The 27,682-nt window shown below is 38.9% G+C and overlaps 2 protein-coding genes across 2 annotated transcripts in view; both read left to right on the top strand.

Moving 5' to 3' along the window:
- Positions 1-141: 141 nt before the first annotated feature.
- Positions 142-15,838, top strand: LOC103480603 (protein NLRC3-like). The gene is made up of 11 exons (XM_008435618.2): positions 142-220; positions 1,206-1,302; positions 1,385-1,477; positions 2,067-2,138; positions 3,318-3,390; positions 5,357-5,582; positions 6,778-8,569; positions 10,401-10,574; positions 13,149-13,322; positions 13,826-13,872; positions 14,014-15,838. The coding sequence occupies exons 2-11, from the start codon at positions 1,232-1,234 to the stop codon at positions 14,553-14,555; spliced, it is 3,264 nt and encodes a 1,087-aa protein (XP_008433840.2). The 5' UTR covers positions 142-220; positions 1,206-1,231; the 3' UTR covers positions 14,556-15,838.
- An 8,970-nt stretch (positions 15,839-24,808) lies between these two features.
- LOC103480602 (protein NLRC3-like) overlaps positions 24,809-27,682 on the top strand; it is a 23,227-nt gene continuing 20,353 nt past the window's right edge. The window contains exons 1-2 of the mRNA XM_008435617.2: positions 24,809-24,920; positions 26,317-26,424. Coding sequence (XP_008433839.2) covers positions 24,844-24,920; positions 26,317-26,424 — 185 coding nt within the window. The 5' untranslated portion in view covers positions 24,809-24,843. The remainder of the gene's footprint in view (positions 24,921-26,316; positions 26,425-27,682) is intronic.

Raw genomic sequence — 27,682 nt, 5'->3', positions numbered from 1 at the left:
ATCTTTTATGTTAAATGTAATAGAACAGCAGTCCTCATGACGTTCCTTTCCACAAAGACCGGTCTGTTCTGTTTAGAAAAAAGGAGCAGTACTTAAACGCCTCCCTCATAGGTGAGCCTGTAATGACAAACTGTCTCCGCCCCAGAGACGCTTCACTTCCCCATATTTCTTTATCAAACTCTTTCACTTTTCATGTTGCTGTGAAGCAGAAAGATTTAAGGTAAGATAACAGCCTCTTTGATGCTTAACTTGTCTTTTACAGGTTTATTTCTTGTAATTATCTTTACTTGTATTACATATATTAAACCGAGCAAGGAACTAAAGTCAGTTCTGATTTTGTAAAGGTAATTTATTCAGAATAAAAACAATCGTAGACTGGTGAGAGAGAGAAACAAGTTGGTGCATTTAAAGAGCAAATACATGTCGCAACTTGATTTACAGTTTCCAACTATTCCCTGTCTCTTCAAATTTATTTCTTTATTCTTCTTTGCAGTATAATTACATAATTTTTCCCCATTTCAAAAGTGTTAGAATAATTTTACTTAAATCTTCTGTAGTTGGTAACCAGGCCCAAGTAGTGAAATCACTCCGACTGTCTGTAGTTTAATGGAATGTTTCTCATTTTTTCCGCAAATTTATTAGATATTTTGAGGCATAAACAAAACAAAAATCATAAATACCGGGAACATGACCCCACCTCTCACAGAGGTCCAAAAATCCTTGTAAACAGAGATTAACCCTGACTTCCCCCCAGATGTTGAAGTGACTTTTGTTTATTGTTCTGTAACACGGCATCAGGTTGGCATTCAGAGAACTTCACCTGACTGACTGAATGTTGTTTGGCCAGTAATTCCTGTTTATCAGGTGGTTCCCTGACTTATTTTGACTAAAACAACTTGAAACTTTTGTTAATTATAAGTAATTAATCCTAATTATCAACAGTTTGAAGAACATGTTCACAGATATGAACGTTAAAATTTAAAATCAGGCAAGTGCATGACATTTCTTTTAAATATTTATTAGGAATATTCTTCCTTTTTTGCCAATTCTCTTCCTGCTTCTTTGTTAGCTGGTTCTGCTGTCAAATGTTTGTTAGCTGATAGTTTTATTGAACAAACAATGTGAAGAAAACTATATTTGCTGAGCTGAAGTTCAGGTGAGTGAATTGTATATCCTCTGCAGATTAATATTAACATTGTGTGCAGATTGATGTGGATCTGAACTCGGCATCATGGATCAGATTGAGGAGCAGAAAGAAGGAAAAACTCTGCCTAAAGCTGAGAATCAGAGCACAGCTAAGAGGTGAGACAGATGGCCACCTTTTACTGTTTTGTCTTCACTCAGTCCATTGAAGGCATCCAGACTCAACCAACTTTACTTACAGAAAACGATATGAAGATGAACTGGATCTAGAGCTCTGTGAGAATGAATCGATGTATAAGCTTTCTGATTTTAAATCAAACAAGCCTTCAAAGAGGTGAGCTATAAATCTGTCTAAACATCTCAACATATACAGCATTTCACCTTTATGACACTATGACACAATTTTTGTTCTCAGAAGAAAAAATATATTTTTATAGTATTTTGTCAGACATGATCTGATTCTGCTTTAGTGATTTAATAACTCAACAGGTCAGTTAGTGAGGTCAGCAAAACAGAACCAGAAAATGTTGTTAATCACAGTTAATTTATTATTTAGTTATCAACCTTACAAAATCCTGATTTGAAAAGTGCTTTATATATATTCATGTTTTTCTGACATTGAAACTTTTTTTTTGCAAAAGCGGGGAAAAAAATGCCATGAATTTGTTATATGCACATATAAAGTAGTATTCCAGAACCTCAGCCTTAAAAACAAACAACAAACAAACAAAAAACCATATTTATATTTTGTAGCAGCTGTTGGTCGTCTGCTTAAGCTGAAATGGTTCCAACCTAATAAGGTGTTTCCTTATCGGCGAGGACAAAAAGCTCGGAAACAAAAGCAAAAAGCAAAGTACTTTATGACCACAACAAGTATTTTTTAAATCAGTGTTTTCTCTGTCTATGATTGTTTTACATGACAGAGCTCAGCATCCATTTTCCAGCTGTTCATCTGGACAACAGTCAGAAATAGACCAGCCTCCATCTCCAGATGAGTGAGTTGTTTGTAAATGTTTTGTTTTTGTGTGTAACTATTTTAACCACCTCAGCTACATGTCAGCTGAATACAGGAATCCCAGATGGCGTTATGTTTTCACCAGCATCCAACTAGCCTTATTTATTTACTGTTAATATCCAGGTTACTTTAAATAGATTTTCCATTATGTCTTTATTTGTGTCTAAAGGCAGTAGTTCCTATTGTGACAGAACTATTTGTTTTCTCTTTGCACATATTTTCTTTTTGCAGACACACCTAACAGTTGGAATGTTTTTTGTATCCTGGTAAAGACTCATCCTACAAATATGAGACAGTGTTTTAGACACTAGTGTTTTACTTGAGTGCTGAATATGTTTATTTTGAGATTTGCCTTAGATTTAAACTTTTCAGCTGGTTAGGTTGATCTTCACCATAAGATGATGGTCTATAGGAAACTCAGAAAAATAAGGAGAACAGAGGTGGAGTAGAGGGATAGGTGATGAAGAATGAAAACAGAAAGTGTTGTTGGGTTGGCAAGGTGGAGTTAAGACAAACTCTTAGTAGTCAAGAGATACTTAAAGGTACAGCTAAAGTGGTCTGGAAGACAGAGAAGCAGGTACTTGGTATCATCTGGAACGAGTAAAGTAAATAACAAGATGGTGGTGGAATGAAAAAGTCCAGGGACATATGGAACTAAAGAAGTTAGAAAAGAAGAAAGGGGAGAAAGACACAGGAGTATCAGGAGATACAACATATTGTGAAAGTAGTGGTAACAAAGCCCAAACAAAGGACCAGCAATGACCTATGGTAGGTTGGACAATAAGGAGTGAAATCATGATTTGTACAGGTTGGTGAGGTAGAGAGACAGAAATGGGAAGGATGAGCAGCAGGTTAGCATTTCTAAGGGTTGGGATGGAAATGTACTGACAGATACCAAGAGTGATTGGGAAGATAGAGTATTTGTAGAAGAAGGTATTCTGGTCAGATGAGGCTCAGACCTTTTCTCTATTTTATGGTCAAAACAAATGCAGAACAAAGTATAAGACTAATCTTGAAGTTCACTGGTATTCTATGCAATACTTTGCTACTTAGGATTAATTTTATTATATGTCTAGATCTACAAATAACTTTAATTTATTTTTGCCTGTTTTGTGTGGAGAGCTCAAATGTGATAAAAGTCTTTATGGTTCCTTCACAGAGTGAAGATCTCAGAGGCACCTAGTGGTCAGAACGCCCAACAGCATCAAACATCACTGGACTCCACATTTATGGTCTATATTTACGTACTTCTACTGCTTTCTATATGTTGTGTTCATATGGTTATCTCTACGCTACAAACTGTGAACTAGTGGATTATCAGTCTGACTTGTGGCCCTTTTCCAAAAGCGACAGCTCAATTCTACTCTACACAGTGCAGGTGGTTTTCTATTACCACTGAATAACAGCTCTAGTAGGCCATGTCTGTCAGCACAATGTGACCCAAACACGACGTCCTTCATTAGCAATGAAGGACATGGAAGCCATGTTGAAAATTCTGCTCAGTCTTTTTGTCAGACTCAGTGACAGTTGTGAGTTTTTGCAAATGGTGGATTGGATTATTGTAAAGGAGTCGCTCTTGTAATGTGGCCTCTGACTCCACCTTCTAACCAATCAGAGACCATCAGACTTCTGTCACATTTTTCTGGTAGCACAAAACGAACTTTGTGTGATTACTAGCCTCAATCGGTAGCTGCAAGCAGAAAACAGCCATACAGTCTCTCCCATGTTTTATGGAAGAGATCTTTCTCTTCCATAAAACTGTTTGAATCCAAATGGTCAGAACATGGTCATGTGGTTGTGAGACATTCATATTCGTACACACCTTTCATACAGTGCAGACTACTTGTGAGAGCCCCGTCCCATTTCAGCATACATCACTTCCCTATCCAATGGGGTTCCTACTCTTTCCCTGCATCCTCTATTTTGCTTTTATAAAGTGGTTATGGAATTAGTGCCACACTTTTCCTCTGTTTTACTTTAGGTTCTGTTGAGCTTTACAAGGTATTAAAAGGTTTTTATTGCATCAAAGCATGTGGGTGTGGGCCAGCATCAAAATCTGACCTTTTGCCAGGGCGGAATAATTTCCTATACGTCACAGCTGCATAAAACTTTGTGTGTGTCATAACAGATCACCACTGACCCTGTTAGAGATTTTTTGGTATTATCATTTTGTTTCAGGTTAAAGTGTTCTCTTGTTTAAACTGTATGTGTGAACTGACCTGGAAGTCACAGCTGCCTGTTATCTTCATGTGAAACAGTTTGACCGAGATTTGAACCGGGCTCAGATCAGGGGCCAGATGTTAAATTGTTTTACGACCTTTGCTTTGTTTAGGTAAAATGTTTTACGACCTTTGCTGTTTTTCCTCTGCTGTCTATCTTGCCTATCCTCCCTCTTTGAAGTTTGAGAATAAAAGACAAGCTGTATCCAAAGAGAAGCAGAACGCTCTGTGAACAGCTCTGAGAAGCAGTTGACAGAGTCTTCTCCTTTTGCTTGCAGAAGTTTAGTCATAAATTCATATACGTTGTCTGTGGTTCTTTTATGTAGGTTCTAGGAAAATACCTATCAGACCCCAATCACAAGATCAATTTGTGAAATCACCTGAGCCCCACCCTCTTTGGACAGGAAGTCGGCTGTTTTCCTGCTAGTTGTCTTCCTTTTATTCTGTGATTCATACAGATTTAAACCTGTTTCCGATGACATACATTTACTGAAAAATATATAGTATCTACCCTTTACCTGAATGAAGTTGCCCCCCCCTCACCTTCTTCAAATCAGACAAAATTAGCATCTGATTTGATATCTTCAAAGCCAAAACTGCACAAATGATTTTTTTTTGTTGCGCAACAAGCACCAACTTAGCCAAGCTGAGTTTGTGCAAATAAATAAATACATTTAAATGTGAGCAGGGCAGGGGAGTGGCTGACCCCTGGTTGTTGACTTACACCATTTTGTCTAATTTGAAGATGGTGTGTGTGGGGGGTCATGTGGGGGCTGGTTGACCTTTCATGACCTCTAGAAGCATTCCTTTTTATCTTTAAAATGATAGCATCTCAAATGAAAATTTTTGTTGCGCAAACGTTTGACACCAATTTTGTCTGATTTGGAGAAGGTGAGGGGGGTAAGAGGGGCGAGCGAACTTCACTCACGTCTACCACCTCAATGATTTCAGTCCAAGTTATATTAATTTTCTGTTTTAGGAGCTTAAAAAGGACATTTTCACTTTTGTGGAGAATGAGCTGGAGAAGATCCAAATGGTTCTGGGTTCACATTCCCCAGAATATCTAGAAGGGAAAGAGGATGATGAGGATGATGAGGGTGAAGATAAAGAGCAAATGAAGAGGAGCAGAAAAGCTCTTGAGAAGATCATACAACACTTCCTAAGGAGGATGAAACAGAAGAAGCTGGCTCACCGTCTTCAAACCAGTAAGACGATTTCTCTCTAGAGAGTTAATATGCAGGAAGATTTAAAATTAAATTTATTTTTCAATTTATTCCTTATGTTAGATTTAGTTTGGTTTTCATGGAGGACATTAAGGATATTTAGCCAATAGGTATAAATAATGTTTGAGCCAAGTACAGACCAATTCTTAAAACTTACACAAATTTGAGTCTTTGTCTTCAATGTTATATGTACTGGTTGGTTACTGTGTGAACTTCTAGTTCATTGATGCCATATGATGCCTCCTTCTCTCATATGCTTCTTCAGCATTGTTGAAGAAGCATATGTGGTTCTACTTTAGGTGGGTCTAATCTCATTTTAGTACCACAGAGAGGAGTCTTAATGGAGGTGGGGAACATCTTGTTTGTTCATCCGTCTCTCTTCTTACCCTGATGTTCCTATCATTCTGGAAGAGAGTAAATTTGGACTCATCAGATCAATTGACCTTATGTCACTATAGAGTGCTACCTTTATGCTGCCTTACAAATTAAAACCGTTTTCTCCAGTTAGGATAATTGATTAAACATTTTCTGTTCAGTACCCTTGAGTTCCCTTCACATTGTGGAAATGCTCGTTCTTAGACCTGATTTCTACTGATCTTTTCCTTTGATTCGATTTAAATTAACACTTAAAGGTTCAGTATACATCACAGCTGCACAAAATAAATAACTTAAATGATCACCCATTACAATCATTCAGGGTTTTGTTTCCTTCCATTTTTTAAATAATGTGTTACAGTTTTAACCCAACATTAGTAGTCTCTGGATCTCCTTAGATGTTTCCTCTGTTTGATACCAATGATTTTACCTTTCTAAAACAGACTAACATCTTTTCCTCAACATTAGAATGTGTCTTTCCACATGACTGTTTAAAAAATGAGAAGCTACTCATTGCATCAGTTAGAGTTAAGTAACTCAGTTGGAAGCCTGTTGGATAGAGAGTAACCATCCAGTAGGAAACTCATATTTTTTCAGTCATATTCAGGTGGCATTTTTTCTTATGGCCAGACATTAGGATTTAAATAATTTGTTCTTAAATGTTTTCTTTCATGGCTTATAAAAAATGAATTAAGCAAAAACATTTGTGTAATTTCTACATATACACTAATGTTTTCAAAATGAAATGCAAAACAAGTGAAAAAAACATTTTAATTGTTTTGCTTTGTTTGCATTCTTTAAGGATCACTCACCACATGCCAAGAAACACTAAAGTCTAACATGAAGAAGAAGTTCAAGCATGTATTTGAAGGGATTGGTAAATCAGAAAAGCCCACTGTTCTGAATAGAATCTACACAGATCTTTATATTACACAGGGAAACTCTGGAGAGGTCAATGATGAACATGAGGTCAGACAAATTGAAGCAGCGTCCTGGAAACCAGACAGACCAGAAACAGCAATTAGACATGAAGACATATTTAAACCTTCAACTGAAAGAGATGATCCAGTCAGAACAGTGATGACAAAGGGAGTGGCTGGCATTGGGAAAACAGTCCTGACACAGAAGTTCACTCTGGACTGGGCAGAAGACAAAGCTAACAAGAACATCCAGTTCATGTTTCCATTCATGTTCAGAGAACTGAATCTGTTAAAAGATGAACAGTTCAGCTTAGTGGAGCTTGTTCACTATTTCTTTAGTGAAACCAAAGGAATCTTCAGGTTTGAAGAGTTAAAGATTGTGTTCATCTTTGATGGCTTGGATGAGAGTAGACTTCCACTGGACTTCAAAAAAAATGAGATCCTAACAGATGTAACAAAGTCCACCTCAGTGGATGTTCTTCTGACAAACCTGATCAGAGGGAACCTGCTTCCCAAAGCTAACCTCTGGATAACCACAAGACCTGCAGCAGCCAATCGGATCCTTGCTGAGTTTGTTGGCAAGATGACAGAGATCAGAGGATTCACTGACCTAAAGAAAGACGAGTACTTCACTAAAAGATTTAAATATAAGCAGGAGGCCAGATTAGTAATCTCCCATGTAAAGAAATCCAGAAGCCTCCACATCATGTGCCACATCCCAATCTTCTGCTGGATCACTGCTACAGTTGTGAAAGACATATTGAACAAGAAAGATGGAGAAGATCTGCCAAAGACCATGACTGAGATGTACATCCACTTCCTGGTGGTGCAAACCAAACTGAAGGTCATCAAGTATGATGGAGGAGCTGAGACAGATTCAATCTGGAGTCCAGAGAGCCGGAAGATGATCGAGTCTCTGGGAAAACTGGCTTTTGGTCAGCTGCAGAAAGGAAACCTGATCTTCTATGAATCAGACCTGGCAGAGTGTGGCATCGATATCGAAGCAGCTTCAACGTACTCAGGAGTGTTCACAGAGATCTTCAGAGAAGAGAGAGGGCTGTACCAGAACAAGGTGTTCTGCTTTGTCCACTTGAGTGTTCAGGAGTTTCTGGCTGCTCTTTATGTTCATCTGACTTTCAATGAATCTGGAGTCAATCTGCTGGAAATGAAATCCAAGGATTTAGAAAAACAAAACCATGCTTCCTCAGAGACAGATATGTACAAGCAAGCTGTGGACATGGCCCTAGAGAGTCCAAAAGGACACCTGGACTTGTTCCTACGCTTTCTACTTGGTCTTTCACTGGACACCAATAAGCGTCGCTTAGGGGGCTTTGTGACACAGACAGAAGAAAGTTTAGCAACTAATAAAGACACAGCCCAGTACATCAAGGAAAAGATAAATAACGGTAATCTGGCTTGTGTTGAGAAAAGCATCAATCTGTTCCACTGCCTGAATGAACTAAATGATCAGTCTCTGGTGGAGGAAATCCAACAATCTCTACAAACAGGAAGTCTTTCAGCCCAACAGTTGTCTCCTGCTCAGTGGTCAGCTCTGCACTTCATGCTACTTTCATCAGAGAAAGACCTTGAGATATTTGACCTTAAGAAATACTTTGCTACAGAAGAAGCTCTCCTGCAGTTGCTGCCAATAGTCAAAGCCTCCAGCAAAGCTGTGTAAGTACAGATCAGTTAAATCAAATAAATTTTTTTATTTCATTATATAAACCAGTGAACAGCAAAATAATGAAGCATTTCTCTGGGAACTATGTGAAAAACCATGTGAGAAAGCAGCATAGATACAATGACAGAAGGTTGCCTTTTCATGTTGTGTTTTATTACTTTGAGACACGTATGTGTATGATATGTGTTATTATACCTTAAACTCAGGGGTGGAAGTAAGGGGGTACAGCAGGATACTGCATACCCCTAAAAGATTTAGAGGGGGTACGCAGTACCTGCAAGAGAGAGGAGCGGCTCTCTGCTGTAAAAAATTAGTGTGCACTGTGCAGCCGTGAGAGCACCCACTAATTAGCCGTGACTGGTTCGTTTTTCAAGAACAATCTAAAACAGTCTTAATCAGTTAATAAATAACTTTATCCCTCTTTCATATTGTTTCTGAACTGTTCGTGCTTTGCTAGAGCCGGGCTGCAACATGTCGATTGCGGAAGGTTTTGAGTCGATCTCAGCATCAGGTGATAAACTGAACGCCGCCAGGAAGCTGAGAGCAGCACATCCTCCTCTGACTTCTTATCAAAACGTTCGTAACTTTATTAAAGAACAACAACAAAACGTGTTCAAATTAATGATCCAACAACAATAATAATCTCAATGATTATTGTTTCAACAAGGTGTTGCGCAATTCTGTGAGCTTCGGTTCCATTACCAAAGTAACTAGCAGAGCAGGAGTTTAAAATGAACTAATCAACCACCGCTGTGTTTATGAGAGGCTTATTAATAATTGCAAAAAATAAATATCAAGCCTGCAAATCTAAAATCGTAACGGAGTGAAAATTTTTAACGTAATCTCTGGTCGGCTTGTGGAGCGCAGGAGGTTGCCATGGCAACGGGTGTGCTTTCTTTAATGACAGAGAGTAAAAATATGCAAGTGGTTTAAAGTTGATCATCTGTTCGGGTTGTTTTCCTTTGTCTTGGCGCATCTCAGCCGCTGTAGTTTCTGAACGTTCAATAAACGACAAACTTGGACTAATTACCTCGTTCTATGTGAGTATACGTCATTCACAACAAACATCAAACACGGTAAATATGTCTCATTAGGTATTAAACAAATGGAAACAATAGAACCACTTTATGCCAGACATGGACAATGGGATGCACTCCATGCCATGATGTTCAGGATTTAGGTCTCATGGCATCTCAACATGTCAAGTGGGCTGAGGGAGATACAGCTTTATTTTGTAGCAATTCAAGAGCTACCCTGCTTTATATATATATATGTTTTTATTTCATCATAGTACCCCCAAGAATTTAAAACTACTTTCACTCCTGCTTAAACTCTATGGCTTCATTTTTCTTTTACAACTACTCTGATACTCTCTGTGATGCCTGCTACTAGCACACACAAAATCCTTATTAAAAGAAAGAGGTCTGCAGCACTTTTCAATGTGCAATCAATGGCACACACAGTAGTAGATTGCTTGCAACATGTGATGTGAACAGATGTGATTTTTTTGTGCGCACAACTTTGTGCTCCTTATTTGGAATATTTCAAGATCAGGACCATATTGCATCAGCCCAGAGGCCATCTGTCTGTAACCAGACCCTAAGACTTAGTCCATCAGGTATCAGACAGAGCCTCCAACACAATGGCAGTAATAATAAACCAATATAAAGCAACTTACTGCGCGTGTAATTTTGCACTCATTTAGAATCTTTGGTGCAGCAGCTGACTTTAAATGCATAATAATAATAATAATAATAATAATAATAATAATAATAATAATAATAATAATAATAAATACTCCTTGTATTTATTTTGTCTCTTTAGACTCAGTGGATGTAACCTTTCAGAGAAAAGCTGTGAAGCTCTGTCCTCAGTTCTCACCTCTCAGGATTCTTGCCTGAAGGAGCTGGACCTGAGTAACAACAACCTGGGTGATTCAGGAGTGAAGCTGCTCTGTGACGGACTGAAGAGTCCAAACTGTGTACTCGAAATTCTGAGGTTAGTTAAAATTTTAAAATCAGAGGAAGCAAGAGTGAAAATGTAGTAATAAACGTGTTCATAAAATGTCTGTAAATTCTTCAGATTTTTTTAAAGCAACAAAAGAGAATTTGTAACTTGGTGTTTTCATTGAGAAACTCAACTGTGACATAAAAAAAATTATGTGGTGTACTCTAGACCAGTGATCCCCAACCTTTTTATTATCGCGGACCGGTCAAGACTTGGAAATTTTGCTGCGGCCCGGGGGAGGGGGGACGTCAGATAAACCTTCTGCATGTTGGTGTTCCCTGTAAATCCTGAACTGGCCTTTTTATCGCAGCCTGTGGGGTTTTCCCTGACTTGGAACGAGAATACAACCTGCTGAATGTGACAGGTAGCCAATCAGAAAGCGCGGTGACGTAAGAACAGAGGGGAATCCCAAACAGCTTACATATTGCGCAACTGAGAGTCCGGTGGACATCGGAGATGATATGTGGAAATCTTTATTATTATATGTAAATGTCATTATTATATATGTTTATGTTTATTCAGATATGATATGAAAAAACATATTCACCTCCAAATCATAGTGCAGCAAATAGAGCGGCTGCTCCCGTCGTCTTTTATCCAACGCCTTTTCTTTTTGCTACGTCTTTTCTCTCTTAAAATGACTCCACAAACTATCACAATTTGTTTCTACACCGTCATCCGTGTTTGGTTATTCTAAATTCCGGCTATGTTGTTTTTTTTTACTGAATTATCCTCTGGAATAGGGATGTTCCTGACTGGAATCGGTTCGTGTTGCTCCTGCCTTGGACACACGAACCGATCGAACCTGTTGTTCTTTTATCAGCTCTGTGGTCACAGAGGTTTGGAGAATCGGCCGACAATTCTTAAATCTTGCCGTCTAAACTAGACTTCAGACTCACAAGCTCTACTCATCTCCTCTCGACCACTGCCCAAACGCTCTGACTCTGGTCGCTATGGTAACGTTTACATAACCCTTCAAAATAAGATACAGATGCGCCACAAAAACTAACATTTTACTTTCGTGAAAACTTTAACTCACAATACTGACTAACGGAGCCCTGAGCTTGTTTCTCTGCAACGAGACGGTCCCAACGAGTCTGCAACGAGACGGTATGCACAGCCTTCTTGGTCTCTACATGGTAAAGCAGTTTGAAGCTTCATTGCCTCATTAGCAGCTGGTCGCAGAGTGTTACGCAGATCGGGCTTGTAATGTGGGGCTCACCTACCGGTCCAGGATAAATCCATTCTCCTGTCTCTTCTCTGGGCCTTTTCCCCTTTTGTTACGACTGGCTCAAAGTCATAACAAAATGGGAGACCATGCAGGGGTTAAAGTGTAGAAAAATGAACATTTATTAACAAAAACAACAATGGATTGTGGATATCAGTATCAGTGGTGTAATGCAAACGCTTGGATGTGTTGTATGAGTGCATATGGAAGTGTCGAAGTGCAAAAACAAAGACAAACTCAAATGTGCAAAAAGGAGGGGAGCTGAGGCCTGGCAACAAAACACCACAAGTGCCAAGTGGCAGAGTGGACGCTGAAGGCAACCCAGAAGATGGAGACAGCCAGGTTAAAAAACTCTGTGTTCCCAATGAACCTGATCAGCAGCACCTGTAAAGAGGAGGAGCACAAGGACAGACAAAAGCAACACATGCAGCCCAGCCCTTAAGGCCCAGGGCCGTAACACCTTTGCAAAGGTTTCTTATTCATTTTGCTGCTTGTGAACTCAATGTTGGCGCGCAAGTAACCGAGAGAATCCGGTTAAAGGATTTTCAAAATAAAAAATCCTCCAGACTCAAATAATACATAAAATGGAAATATGTAATTATTTCTTGCGTGGCCCGCTACCAATTGGTCCACGGACCGGGGGTTGGGGACCACTGCTCTAGACCATGTTTGTTGAGGAGTTTAAGTTTTGTTTTTTAAGTTTTGTTATGCTAAAAACATGCGGCTTTTACATTAATATTGTAGAGATGAATATTTATGTGGCTAATATTTTATCTACTCCAACCTGGCTTGGAGCACTTCTATTTTGTGGAGCAAGTTTCAGTTGTTCATATTTGCAGTTGCTTGTGGCCATTTTCCTTTCACGTCTATTTCATATGGTTGCAGCATTTTGTTTGTGGTTGCATTTGTTTTGCTAGTTTTAGGATTTTGCTTGTATTTTCTATGATTAAGAAATTTTTTGTCTGTAGCACTTGCTGGCCTTTGTAGCATTTGGTGTGAAACACTAACATTTTTAAACTCATTTTCAATAATAAAAAAAATATTGACACACAGAATATCTGTAATAAAAAGCATGAAGCTAAAAATTTGCCTCACAAAAAGGATGATTGATGTCAAGGATGCTGAATACACAAATGTCCTGGTATAAATGTGCTATTATATGACACATGAGCTTTCCATATACCCACCATTTCTTCTCCACTGCTGCTTTAATCATGAGAAACTTCAAGTCACTGTAAATTGCTGATTAAAAATAAGCAGGAAGGTCATCAGTCTTTTGCAGGGTATTGTTAGTAAATGTTTTTGCATTGCTTTGGAATAAGTTGTTTTGTCTGCAGGTTTTCTGGCTGTCTGATCACAGAGGAAGGTTTTGCTGCTCTGGCCTCAGCTCTGACATTGAATCCCAGCCACCTGAGAGAGCTGGACCTGAGCTACAATCATCCAGGAGACACAGGAGCTCAGCCTCTGTTAGCTGGACTGGAGGATGGAGCCTGGAAGCTGGAGACTCTGAAGTAGGAAAACCTCGGCTGCAGCTACACAATGCTTTACTGATAGATACTGGATACAGCCGTAATCAACCCATGTGATAAATATACTTTACTGGCAGCATCAGTTACATGTCATTACACTTCCTTAGTAAAGCATCCAGTCCACTACCAATTTATTTCCACAATGAAACTAGTTAAAGCATCTTGTTAAAGTATTCTTTTTCTTCCACATCTTGCCAGGTTCCAACCAAATTTTAATTGATATTATGTGACACAGCACGACAATTTAAATAACTAAATGTTTAACTGTAACTAGGTGATAATGATGGTTTGAAAGCAAAAAAAAAAAAAAAAAAAAACCTAACCCTTCTCTCACATTATTGCTGTATCCTATAGATGGGTTGTTACAAACTAAGCTGCACTGTTTTTCCAGAACTGACTTTCTTTTCCCCACTCTCGCATAAAAACCACCTATACGACATAAAAAGCCACTGATGTGGCTGATGTGAATCTCTTGCTTCTTCCAGGTTGGATCCTGCTGGAGTCCAGTGGTTAACACCAGGTCTGAGGAAGTGTAAGTGTGTTTTTCATGTGATTTATGACAAAAAATAAAATCACATGAAATCACATAAATGGGTTCAGATCACCCATTTATTAAAATGATCAATTTATTGATCAGTTCTTCAAGCTGAATCATGTTTGTCTTGTCTTTCAGATTCCTGTTCTCTCACAGTCGACCTGAACACCGTAAACAAACATCTCAGATTATCTGAAGGCAACAAGAAGGTGACACATGTGGAAGAGGAGCAGCCATATCCTGATCATCCAGACAGATTTGATCTCCATCAGTTACTGTGTACCAATGGTCTGACTGGTCGCTGTTACTGGGAGGTTGAGTGGAGTGGAAAAGTCTACGTATCACTGAGTTACAGAGGAATCCAAAGAAAAGGACAGACTGATGACTCCTGGTTTGGATTTAATGATAACTCCTGGTGTCTAATCTGCTCAGATGATGGTTATGCTGTCTGGCACGCCTGTAAAAAAGTTTATAAGTGTTCATCCTCCTCTTCTGTCTCTGGCAGAGTAGCTGTGTATGTGGACTACCCTGCTGGGACTCTGTCCTTCTACAGAGTCTCTTCAGACACACTGATCCACATCTACACCTTCAACACCAAATTCACTGAAACTCTTTATCCTGGATTTGGGTTCAGGAGTCGGGCTACCAAGTCCTGGTGCTCATCATTCTTTCTAAGATAAAGGAAACCTAGAGTTTCACCCAATATATGTTTTTAGATTATCATAACATGTAAATAAAAGTATTTTCATAGCACCTTTTTTAAAAATTACAAAGAGCTTCACAATAAACTAGTGTCTAATGTGAAATTAGGCATGTTCTCCAGGAGTGCATAAAGAACACAGGATAAACAAATAAGAGATTTATTGATTAAAAAACAAACTGTCTTTTAAAAGAGAAAAAAGTCTGAAGGGAGAGAGTTCCAGAGAAGAAGTAACTGAACTAAAAGCTCTGTCTTCTTTTTGTCTTCATCTTAGTGAACCAGGCCCTGATCACAAAACCTCAATGATTTTTTGTTTGGTATCTTGAGTGATTTGAAAAGTGCTTTCAGATGAAATGTATTATATTATTGATAAATGGGTGCAGAAGTCCTCTGATATTATCTGGTGCCTGTCTATTAAAGTGGAAAAAGAATCTTAAGTTGCACTTTGAAGTAAATTGTAAGCCAACGTTGTTCCATAACGACTGGAGTCATATTTGAAAACTTGAAGGATTTTGTCAGAACCCTGCAGCAACATTTTAAATAACCGTTCTAACGAGGTTTTGCTAAGATTCAGAGTGTATTCAGTGATAAAACAAAATCATAGTTATTTCCATTTCAAGATGTGAGAGAATAGAGATTAGTTCAACAGATGCATCCAATGTTCTTACCAGACATCTTGATTCTTAATTCTTGACGTTTTTTCCTTATGTTCACCTTTCTTATCTAATTGTGTGAAAACCGGTTAAGAAGTATTTTGTCAGCTGCTGAAGACAGTATAATGTCTACCTGCATTGTTCACATGCTTGTTTGAATTGTACCATATTCCAATGTAATAAAACTAGCCAGTCTTTCCTGTGATTAAACTAACAAGTTAGCGACATGAAGGGAGTAAAAACACTTGACAATATTTTTCAGTACTGATATGTTATTATAAATGGAACACAAATCTTGCAATACTGTATGAAATTTAGCTTTTTATGGCATTTTATTTATATCTGCATTGCATTGTTTATATTATATTAGTTTGTTTAGTGTAGGTTTGGGTCTCCCAGTTTTGTCTTCCAGTTTTAAAATAAATTTTTTGTTTAGCTTTAATCAAGAAAAAATTTTTTTGTTTACTTTGGTGAGAGATAAATAAATAATCTCTTAATTTCTGAAATTAACTGGCCACAATATGATCACTTGAAAAGATTCTATGTTGATGTTTACAGATTGTTAAATAAGCCATTTTTTATATTTGAGAATAAAATATGTTTAAATGACTTTGGAGTTGTTTTGATATATCCACGTCTTAGTCTGGAGTCCCTGCTGTACCTGAATGCACCACGAACAGCTGCTGGGAAAATCAGTGGAGATTCCTCCTACTTGCATTTACATGCACCTGACTGGATGCTGATTTTTCTACCATTCCTGGTGGAACTGCATGCTTGTTATCTGAAGTCCAGTGCTGAGACCCACTGGGGAAAGTACCAAAAACTGTGAAAGATCTCCTGCGTACTGGTGCCAAAGACCAAACATCCAAAGACCCTCAGCAGCTACAGGCTGGTAGCACTGACCTTTGATCTGATGGAGACTCTGGAGAGGATGGTCCAAAGATGATGGTGCAAAGAAGAATTTTAGATATAATCAAGATTATGAAATACCCTCAGCATCGTCTTATTTAAACTGTAAAAAAAACAAAAAAAACCCAAAAAAACAAAACTGAGAGTCTTCAGTTGGGAGCTTCTTAAATTTAATGTAGCACAAATTGTTATACTAGATCTTTCCTGCCAACAGCTATCACCATCAACAACTTTTGAAGAATCTTGAATTAATATTAGTTACAAGATTTAATTCCCTTTTTGGATAAATCACATACCATATGTGCAATTTAATCAAATTGAATCAGATTTAATTTTAAGGTTTATGGAGGCTCCAATTCTAGATACCTACCATGAATTACTCGCCATCTGAAACATATCTTTTTGATATCAATAAATTAATCATGACTAGTTTTCAACTAGTCAACTAGTCAACGGGACGTTGTGGGCCGGTGGGCGGAATACTTCGAAGACCTCCTCAATCCCACCAACATGCCTTCTGTTGAGGAAGCTGAGCATGGGGACTCTGGGCTGGGCTCTCCAATCTCTGGGGACGAGGTCGCCGAGGTGGTCAAAAAGCTCCTCGGTGGCAGGGCCCCGGGGGTGGATGAGATCCGCCCGGAGTTCCTTAAGGCTCTGGATGTTGCGGGGTTGTGTTGGCTAACGCGACTCTGCAATATCGCATGGACATCGGGGGCAGTTCCCCTGGACTGGCAGACTGGGGTGGTGGTCCCCCTGTTTAAAAAGGGGGACCGGAGGGTGTGCTCCAATTACAGGGGGATCACACTCTTAAGCCTCCCTGGTAAGATCTATTCAGGGGTCCTGGAGAGGAGGGTCCGTCGGATAGTCGAACCTCGGATTCAGGAAGAGCAGTGTGGTTTTCGTCCTGGTCGTGGAACACTGGACCAGCTCTACACCCTCAGCAGGGTCCTGGAGGGTGCATGGGAGTTCGCCCAACCAGTCTACATGTGTTTTGTGGACTTGGAGAAGGCGTTCGACCGTGTCCCTCGGGGTGCCCTGTGGGGGGTACTCCGGGAGTATGGGGTACCAGGCCCTTTGATACGGGCTGTCAGGTCCCTGTATGACCGGTGTCAGAGTCTGGTCCGCATTGCCGGCAGTAAGTCGGGCTCGTTTCCGGTGAGAGTTGGACTCCGCCAAGGCTGCCCTTTGTCACTGATTCTGTTCATTACTTTTATGGACAGAATTTCTAGGCGCAGCCGAGGTGTTGAGGGGATCTGTTTTGGTGGCCTTAGGATCGCATCTCTGCTTTTTGCGGATGATGTGGTCCTGTTGGCTTCATCGGAACGTGATCTGCAGCTCTCACTGGAGCGGTTCGCAGCCGAGTGTGAAGCGGCCGGGATGAGGCTCAGTGCCTCCAAATCCGAGGCCATGGTCTTGAGCCGGAAAAGGGTAGAGTGCCTTCTCCGGGTCAGGGGGGTCGTCCTGCCTCAAGTGGAGGAGTTTAAGTATCTGGGGATCTTGTTCACGAATGAGGGAAGAAGGGAGCGGGAGATCGACAGGCGGATTGGGGCAGCGTCTGCCGTGAGGCGGGCGCTGTAGCGGTCCGTCGTGGTGAAGAGAGAGCTGAGCCAAAAAGCGAAGCTCTCGATTTACCGGTCGATCTACGTTCCCACCCTCATCTATGGTCATGAGCTTTGGGTCATGACCGAAAGAACGAGATCACGGGTACAAGCGGCCGAAATGGGTTTCCTCCGCAGGGTGGCTGGGCTCTCCCTTAGAGATAGGGTGAGAAGCTCRGTCATCCGGGAGGGACTCAGAGTAGAGCCGCTGCTCCTCCACGTCGAGAGGAGCCAGTTGAGGTGGCTCGGGCATCTGGTAAGGATGCCTCCTGGACGCCTCCCTGGTGAGGTGTTCCGGGCACGTCCCACCGGGAGGAGGCCTCGGGGAAGACCCAGGACACGCTGGAGGGATTACGTCTCTCGGCTGGCCTGGGAACGCCTTGGGATTCCCCCGGAGGAGCTGGAAGAAGTGGCTGGGGAGAGGGAAGTCTGGGCCTCCCTTCTGAAGCTGCTGCCCCCGCGACCCGACCCCGGATAAGCAGAAGAAAATGGATGGATGGATGGATGGATGGATAGTTTTCAACTAAATTTGAGGTATCTTGTTTTTTGTTCATAATTGTAATTAAATATATCTTAAATTACATCATTATTCAAGAAATCTTAAATGTATTTTTTTAGATGTGAGGTGGCCTATAGGACTCGACTTTTGCAAATTAAATTGTAGATATCTTGTAAGCAAATAATGCCAGGCAAAACTAACATAGAAATCTGAAAGTGTATTTTGGATTAACTAAAATTCCTTCTAAGGTATTTCCATCTTTTCTTTTCAGATCTTGAATAATTATTCTGTCACATCATCTATTATTTATATAGCAGTTTGAAATTTCATTGAATAAATAAATAAATGAATAAAGCATTTTGAAAAGGCACAATTTTCACCTCGAGAATAGGTTGACAGGAGCACTTTTTGTTCTTGTAAGCTGTTTTTAAGTGCATTGTGTGCACTTAAAAACACACAATGTTTTTAATCAAGTAAACTGGAAATTTAATTTGATTTTTTCCAGATTTCTTATGCTTCAAGTATGTTGAGCTTGCATTCTCCACATGGCCCACACTGCTGAGCTCTTTCTATACTGTGAAATCCAAAAAAATCTATTTTAACTAGTCGTAAAAAGCTCAAGATATCTTAAGTTATAATTGTGTGACCCTTCAGATGATGACATTTAATATTTAAGGCTTTGCTAAAATACATCAAATGTAGCTGAAGATCTTGAATTGTTATTTTTACAAGTCAGAATGTAAATGGAAATATACAAATTTACAATCCAGAATAGTCAAAATGTAGTTCTTTTTAGATATCTGGGATGTAGATTTAAGCAGACGAAACCGATTACGTGTAAAAACGGCCTGCCATAGCATTCTTATCTGATAATAAGATAAGATTGTCTTGTGTTGTAAAAAATATAAATGAATAACAGACACAAACGTTTCATTTTAACCTGTGCTTTTCTGTTGCGCAAAAGTCTATGTATCACTGAGTTACAAAGGAATCCAAAGAAAAGAACAGACTGATGACTCCTGGTTTGGATTTAATGATAACTCCTGGTGTCTAATCTGCTCAGATGATGGTTATGCTGTCTATCACGACTGTAAAAAAGTTTATAAGTGTTCATCCTCCTCTTCTGTCTCTGGCAGAGTGGTTGTGTATGTGGACTACCCTGCTGGGACTCTGTCCTTCTACAGAGTCTCCTCAGACACACTGATCCACATCTACACCTTCAACACCAAATTCACTGAACCTCTTTATCCTGGATTTGGGTTCAGGAGTCGGGCTACCAAGTCCTGGTGCTCATCATTCTTTCTAAGATAAAGGAAACCTAGAGTTTCACCCAATATATGTTTTTAGATTATCATAACATGTAAATAAAAGTATTTTCAAAGCACCTTTTTAAAAATGTCAAAATGTTGTTCTTTTTAGATATCTGGGATGTAGATTTAAGCAGACGAAACCGATTATGTGTTAAAACGGCCTGCCATAGAATTCTTATCTGATAATACACTTGTCTTGTAAAAAATATAAATGAATAACAGACACAAACGTTTCATTTTCACCTGTGCTTTTCTGTTGCGCAGATTATTTTCTATCAACCTCCAACGGAAGGTAAGACAATCTATTCGTTGCGGACGCAGCTGTATAAATAATAAATAATCTATCAATAAGATTCCTCTTTATGATTCCTTTCATGTTATGGGACTCAGCAGCAGCTGTTCAGTCAGGAGGAATGATGACAACGGGTCAAGAAGTCTCGTTAATTTTCGTCATTTTGTTTAACCCAAACAGAATTTAGTCTCAGAACAGGTTTTAGGTTTATTGATTCTCTGCATTTAAACATGCAGCCGTTTTTATTGTTATTGCTGTTAAACTCCCCTTACTTGTAAATATATATCAATTATGAATTAAGGCAGATTTACGTGTTTGAGTAGGATGAAGATGAGCCATTTTAACTTCTGGTCTCTGAGTAGAAATACGTCACTGCGGTGGTAAGATAAGAGCCGTTGAGAGCTGATCGTATTAACACGTATTTATTCGGTCGATGGAGATGGAGATAGAGATATAAGTATGTATGTGACCCTTACTAAAAGTTGTGTTCTTCATGGTTGGTAAAATATTAAAATAACTTGTGTTCCATTCACTAGCGGAACAAGTCAGTGTCGGGCCGGGGAGCGGGGCCAATAACCGGGCCTCTCACGTGTATCACCTGCGCTGCTGGAAACTGTTAAGGGGTGGGGGGAGGGTGATTGTGGTGCGGTGCGGTTTGGGCCGCATGTGTCGTTGGATTTTTACCCAGGAAGCACATTGGCTAAACCGTGAGTCAAACTGCCACTGGGACTGACTAGTATACAGGTCCTTCTCAAAAAATTTGCATATTGTGAGAAAGTTAATTATTTTCCATAATGTAATGATAAAAATTTAACTGTCATATATTTTAGATTAATTGCACACCAACTGAAATATTTCAGGTCTTTTATTGTTTTAATACTGATGGTTTTGGCATACAGCTCATGAAAACCCAAAATTCCTGTCTCAAAAAATTAGCATATTTCATCCAACCAATAAAAGAAATGTGTTTTAATACCAAAAAAGTCAACCTTCAAATAATTATGTTCAGTTATGCACTCAATACTTGGTCAGGAATCCTTTTGCAGCCTTCAATGCATGGAGGCAATCAGCCTGTGGCACTGCTGAGGTGTTATGGAGGCCATGATGCTTCGATAGTCTTAAGCTCAGAGTTTTGGGTCTTGGTCTCTCAACTTTCTCTTCACAATATCCCACAGATTTTCTATAGGGTTCAGGTCAGGAGAGTTGGCAGGCCAATTGAGCACAGTAATACCATGGTCAGTAGTTTTGGCTCTGTGAGCAGGTGCCAGGTTGTGCTGAAAAATGAAATCTTCATCTCCTTAAAGCTCTTCAGCAGATGGAAGCATGAAGGGCTCCAAAACCTCCTGATAGCTGCTGCATTGACCTGCCCTTGATAAAAGACAGTGGACCAACAACACAGCTGACATGGCTCCCCAGACAATCACTGACTGTGGGTACTTGACACTGGACTTCTGACCTTTTGACATTTCCTTCTCCCCAGTCTTCCTCCAGACTCTGGCACCTTGATGTCCGAATGACATGCAAAATTTGCTTTCATCCAAAAAAAGTTATTTGGACCACTGAGCAACAGTCCAGTGCTGCTACTCTGTAGCCCAGGTCAGTCGCTTCTGCTGCTGTTTCTGGTTCAAAAGTGGCTTGACCTTTGACCTGGGGAATGCGGCACCTGTAGCCCCTTTCCTGCTACAGGTGCCGCAGCACCTGTAGCAGGAAAGGGGCTACAGGTGCCGCCTGTGCACAATTTCTCTGGATGTTTCTACTCCAGACTCAGTCCACTGCTTCCACAGGTCCCCCAAGGTCTAGAATCGACCATCTTCCTCAGGGTCCGGTCACCTCTTCTCGTTGTGCAGCATTTTCTGCCACACTTTTTCCTTCCCACTGAGGTGCCTTGATACAGCACTCTGGGAACAGCCTATTCGTTCAGAAATTTCTTTCTGTGTCTCACCCTCTTGCTTGAAGGCGTCAATGATGGCCTTCTGGACAGCAGTCAGGTCAGCAGTCTKACCCATGATTGTGGTTTTGAGTAATGAACCAGGCTGGGAGTTTTTAAAAGCCTCAGGAATCTTTTGCAGGTGTTTAGAGTTACTTTGTTGATTCAGATGATCAGGTTAACTGCTCGTTCAGAGAACCTTTTCATGATATGCTCATTTTTTGAGTCAGGGATTTTGGGTTTTCATGAGCTGTATGCCAAAACCATCAGTATTAAAACAATAAAAGACTTGAAATATTTCAGTTGGTGTGCAATGAATCTAAAATATATGACAGTTTAATTTTTATCATTACATTATGGAAAATAATGAACTTTATCACAATATGCTAATTTTTTGAGAAGGACCTGTATATTCCATTGAGGGACTGTAACTTTAACATTATATACATCTTTCTGAACAGGCGAGGGCGCACTTTCTCCATTTATGATTAGACATTAAAGCCATTCCATTAGACATGAAACCATTCCTCCCTCCTTGGCACCTCCTGACCGGGGCACCCATCTGGGCCCGGGCCGGCTGCCACTAGCCCCCCCATAGTCCGCACCTGGTTCCATTCTTATGAAAGTTTCCATCACACTTTTAATGAATGGGAAACTATAAATACACCAAAAATTTCAAACGATGTCCCTCAGATCAACTTTAACTCATACAGTTTCTGGAGGACGTAGGTGATAAATAATTGCAACCAATGAATTTTTTAATACTGCTCCAAAGATAAACGGTGCTAAATTAGTCTTTTGACCCCCAACACCTACAGTGTTATGCAAACGTTTCTATAAATCTTGAACTATTGCCCAAATTGCTTTGCTTTACAACTGCTGCTCCCATGGTAAAACAAAATGGTGGATTGAGAAAAATAATGACTTTTACAAAGAAGTGATCAATTTCTCCTTTGAAAAGTTTTAAAATACTAATTTGACTGTTGCTGGCTGTGTCAAAAAATAACTGTAGATCTTTAAACACTTTGTTTTTAAAATCATACCAGAGTTAGTTACATTTACTGTTACATGTACATTAGAAACCTTTTGGAAAAATGTCCTTTTAGGAGTTGTTTTCTACTTTTTATATTTACTTGAGTAATATTAAGAAGTATCACTACTCTTACTTGAGTAAAATTTCTGGCTCGTTAACTTCACCAAATGAAGAACAAGCTGACCAGATTCCCATCTGCTGTTTATGTTAAAGTGAGCCCTCTTGCTTCTACACAAACTATGTTGTTTTAAGGTTATCTTATATCTACTGAGCTTTTTGTGCCATCTGGAGGTCAAGGCGATACAAGAAAAAGCAAAAAATATAAGAAACAGGGGACACAAATCTTAACTTTAAAGTACAAACGTTGGCAAAAATAAAACAGCAAAAGGCATAAACTAATATGGTAAGATTTAAAGGAACACCTACAGTGTTGGGGGTTGGGGAAACAATGTGGTACAATAATAAACTAAAGATTGAATCTAAAGTAAGACCTTAAAGTAAGACCACAATCTGAACTGGAAACAACAACAAAACAAAAAATCTAAACACCTATAGATTGTGAAAGTTATGAACCTACAAAACCTCCACATGATTTAATAGGATTTTTCTAAAGATCTAAAAACTAGATATGTAGATTAGCTATATGACTGCAAGTGCTTTTCCAATGTATCACCGGTACTCATAGGCGTAAATCCCGGGGGCGGGGGTCTGGACTCCCCCAATCTTGGAAAAGTCTAGAATTGTCCCCCCACTAAAAAAATAATTGAAGAAACATTTGCATTTAAATAATATAAATACGTAAAGGCAAAAGAAATAAAGAACGAAATAAATTTGCTCTTTATCTCAGAAAAAAATACACATTTTTAAGTCCCCCCTACCATTGTTAGAACAATGGTTCAGTCCAATTTGAAGGAATAGCAACAGCTCTGAACAGCACAGGCTCTCAGAGCCACTGAAGTGAGGAGCTAACTGTTAGCTGTAGCTCTGCAGCACAAACATAAAACCCTCCAGTAAGTAAATACTTAAAACACATGTAACACCTTTTATTTACTTTCACTGCTCAATATGAAGAAAAGAAACCTATGTTTTTATTTCTCATTGTCTTCTACGTAGAGCCTTTAAAACCACAAAATAAAATCTGAATATTTTTCTATGTAAACCCTGGTGCTTTAAATGTTACGTTTAAGTTATAATACCCCTCAGATATTCATTTCTATCTACCTGTTGGTTCTCAGTCACCCAGGACATGGCAAAACTAAAAAAGGCTTAAAAATAAAGCAACTTAAGTTATAATTTAAATAGGCCATAACTTGTATTGGGAGCCATTTCAATAAATCAATGTTTATGAGGAATTTTATTAAACTATAGAATATAGAAGCAACATTTGAGTTTTAGTTTTATTTCTCAATAGGTTTATTACTGGGAAAAACACGTTTGATGTGCATTACTTGTCATTTTTGGTCCTGCAGCTTGAATGTGGTTTAAAAACTCTTTCAACCACATTTTATGTTGCATTTCACTGTAACTTTGCCGACCCCCCCCAAAATCTGTCTTAAGAAATGTTCCTGTTTATGGTCCCCCCCAATAATGAGATGGGATTTACATTCTTGGCAGTGCAGTTTTCCATTAGCAGACTAAACTTGTCTGCCTGATTTTATTTTCAGTTTCATGAAATGTTCAAGGCTTGGGCTATTGTTTCATTTTCTAATTCTGCTTTAAACTCTTCATGTCTTTAACCCAAACCTGCTGTGTTCTTTGATCTTCATGAAACGATTTTTTCTCTAATGTTCTCTAAAAGAAACTCTGAGGCCTCTGATTGCACTAGATTTCATTTAGAGGTATCATGATAAATAGAGCTTAATATATGTGCTCACTGCAATTTTCAGAGTTTAGTTTGTAAACCATTCGAAAGCCGTGTGTCATTTTATTAACATTGTGCTGATCTATGACTAAAATCCCAACACATTAGTTTTTAATGTGGAGTCTGTCTTTCTGCAGATTGAGGTGGGCTGTGTGTCTAAGCTAGTATTGATCTGAATTTGGCAACATGGAGACATCTGAGGACCAGGAAAAGGAAGCTCCTTTCTCTGAAACCACTTTATACAAGAAACCAGAGGACAAGAGGTGAGATGTCTGTCTCTTCATCTCTTTGTTAGAGCCAAGTACTCTCATCGCATAGCCAACTTTACTCACAAATATCAAGCTGAAAGAGAATGTGATCCCGATATAGAGTCTGGCCTGTCTGACCTTAGCTAGCTTTCTGCTAGAGGTAAGCTGTAGCTGAATCAGTGCAAAAATATGTAATGTTTTATGTGTTAGCCAAATGGTCATTTGGCTAAATGACCATTATTATTGATTACTATTCCTAACAATGAAAGATTTTTTTTAAACTAAGGTGCATATAAAAAGTTACATATATTTTTATTTTTCTTTGTCATTATTTTGTAGAAATTAGGATTTTTTTTAACTTTAAAACTGCAGTATTTAACTTTCACAAAAAATATATATATTTTTTGCATATTTGTAAAAAAAAATGTTAAATGTTATTGTAACAGGTGGTATTAATGAGTCACCAGAAGTTATTCAATCAGGTTTCAATGAAATCTTTTATTCTGGGGGAGAAGAGTAAAAAACAAATCAACCTCCTCTTCAACTCTCCCTGCACTCCAGCATAAATGTGAGAATAAAAACAATGTTCAACTGAACTGTGCGGGATTAGCAGCGGTTGTTCGCGCCAAAATAAAAAGAAGAAAATTATAATAAAACTGGTTATAAAACCCTACAATGATGGTCAAAACTGCAAAATAACACATTAACAAACAACAATAAACATCATATGGTAAAACTTCAACATAAACAACAACATCCGTACAGAAAACAAAAGTATCTCGCAGCAGTGAACTTTACTCTGACTTACCCACAGCAGAACTGAAAAACGCTGTGAGGGAAAAGGGGGAAGCGGAGATGCTATGAGGGCTGGACAGAGCTACGGAAGCCCGGGAGACACAAACAAGGCAGAGTGCAGAAAGGCGAGCCCCGCAGGCAAAAACAACAAATCAAAATAACTGAATGAAATAAAATTCACAAATTCTCAATATAAAACAAATTAGAAATTATAATTTAAAAAAAACTACATTTGTAACTCTGTTATATTATGTTAAATATTACAGCTTTAAGTTTCACTATGTCACAGTGTAGTGAAACTGTCACTATATTTTCACAGATTATCTGTCTCATACCATACTGTCATGGTGACAGCTTCAACAAATATGTAGAAAACATTTTTAATAAAAGTTACAGCATTAAGGAGACTTTTTGGTAATTTTTTTTGTCAAATCCCCCCCCCCAAAAAAAAACTAATAAAGCCTAATACTGTCAGTCATGATTGCTTTACAAAAGCAACAAAAAGGCTAAAACGTCCATGGTGGTGAATGGTTTTCATACAAACCATAATTCAAGAAGTTTGTCTCTGACAAAAAATAAAAGAGGCATCTGACTGGACTGACATTCTCGTCCACAGGAAACAACAGGAACAAGAATCTGGACCAAGCTGTCTGTCCTTCAAGAGCAGCCAGTCAAAAGATGGTCAAATTGATTTTAACCTTGACGAACCTTCAGATCCAGTGGGGTGAGCTTCATGGAAATTTTCTAACTGTGTAATATGAGTCCCACTGAAAGGTTTTCATTCCAAAATGACAGCTTTTATTTCTTATGTCTTAGAGGTGGAATATAATATAATTGTTTTCCTTATCAAAATAATTTATTGCAAATCCATCACTAATAAAAGCATTTAAATAATGCACTGCTCTTTAAAGGTAACTTCAGGGCTGCATGATATTAGAAAATCTCAGTAATAATTGCAATAACAATATCAAATGCAATGTACAGTGGTCTATCTGAAAAGCTGAAATCCACTAATACTTGAGACTACCTGTAAAGATGTTTAGTATTGCCTATTTTAATAGTTTAGACACAAAATGCACCTTAACATGCAGTAATGCACAATAAAAATTATCTTTGCAATACCACAGAAGCTAATATCAAAGTGTTTGCTCTGAGGGCTACAGCCAATCAACACCATGGAAAATGAATGCTGGCCTTCAAACAGCAGTCAGTACCATGTCAAATAGAATTAGACTTTGGTATTTCAGCTTCCAGAGCTATAGTTTCTTTTTAGTATTTTGGATAATCACTAAGACAAATCCAGAAATGGGTCAATTTTAGGCAAATAATTTGGAATCCTGTTCTACTGAAAAACCCACCAACAGTCAGAGTCCATTGCCTGTTGGTGATCTGTCACTCCTTGACATTTAACATTTTGAGCAATGTCATTAGTTTTCAGTGTTAGCATCTGCTGCTATGAGACTATTCCAACTGGCTAAATATTATATTAGCATAAAAAATACTATGTGATAACAACGAATATGAGCTAATGAGTACTGTGAGATATCTTGTACAGCAATACTTTTTCTCTCTGTCTCTCTAGATATACAGGGTGTCCCGCCTTCCTGCCATTCTGGCTACTTTTTTCTTTTACGTTTTTTTGTTACTTTTTTGTACACTTTTCAAAGTGTACGCTAATAACCCGAAAACTTTACAGCAGTTGAAAGACAATATTCATAATGCAATTCAGAGCATTGGTGCCCCAGAGTTGCGTTGCATATATGACAATATGTTAAGGTGTGCCCAAAACTGCATTGACGCACAAGGGGATAACTTCCAGCATTTTCTGTAAAGGCATTTCAAGTCCTTTCTTTACGGAAGGCCGCCAGTAGTACTATAGTAACGCGGGCTACTTTTTCGTGGGTCACCCTATACATATATATATATAGAGAGATGTCTGTCTATAGATATAGATATATATATAGCTTAGACCAAAACTATAT

The sequence above is a fragment of the Poecilia reticulata genome, linkage group LG18, assembly GCF_000633615.1.
Source record: "Poecilia reticulata strain Guanapo linkage group LG18, Guppy_female_1.0+MT, whole genome shotgun sequence".
Lineage (NCBI taxonomy): Eukaryota > Metazoa > Chordata > Actinopteri > Cyprinodontiformes > Poeciliidae > Poecilia > Poecilia reticulata.
Note: the sequence above shows the minus strand (reverse complement) of the source record. Positions and strands in the feature narration are given on the sequence as shown.

Coding starts and splice junctions, on each gene's coding strand:
- LOC103480603 (XM_008435618.2), top strand. CDS start 1,232: ATGGATCAGATTGAGGAGCAGAAAGAAGGAAAAACTCTGCCTAAAGCT. Junction 13,323..13,825: donor TGGAAGCTGGAGACTCTGAA/GTAGGAAAACCT, acceptor TGCTTCTTCCAG/GTTGGATCCTGCTGGAGTCC. Junction 13,873..14,013: donor AACACCAGGTCTGAGGAAGT/GTAAGTGTGTTT, acceptor CTTGTCTTTCAG/ATTCCTGTTCTCTCACAGTC.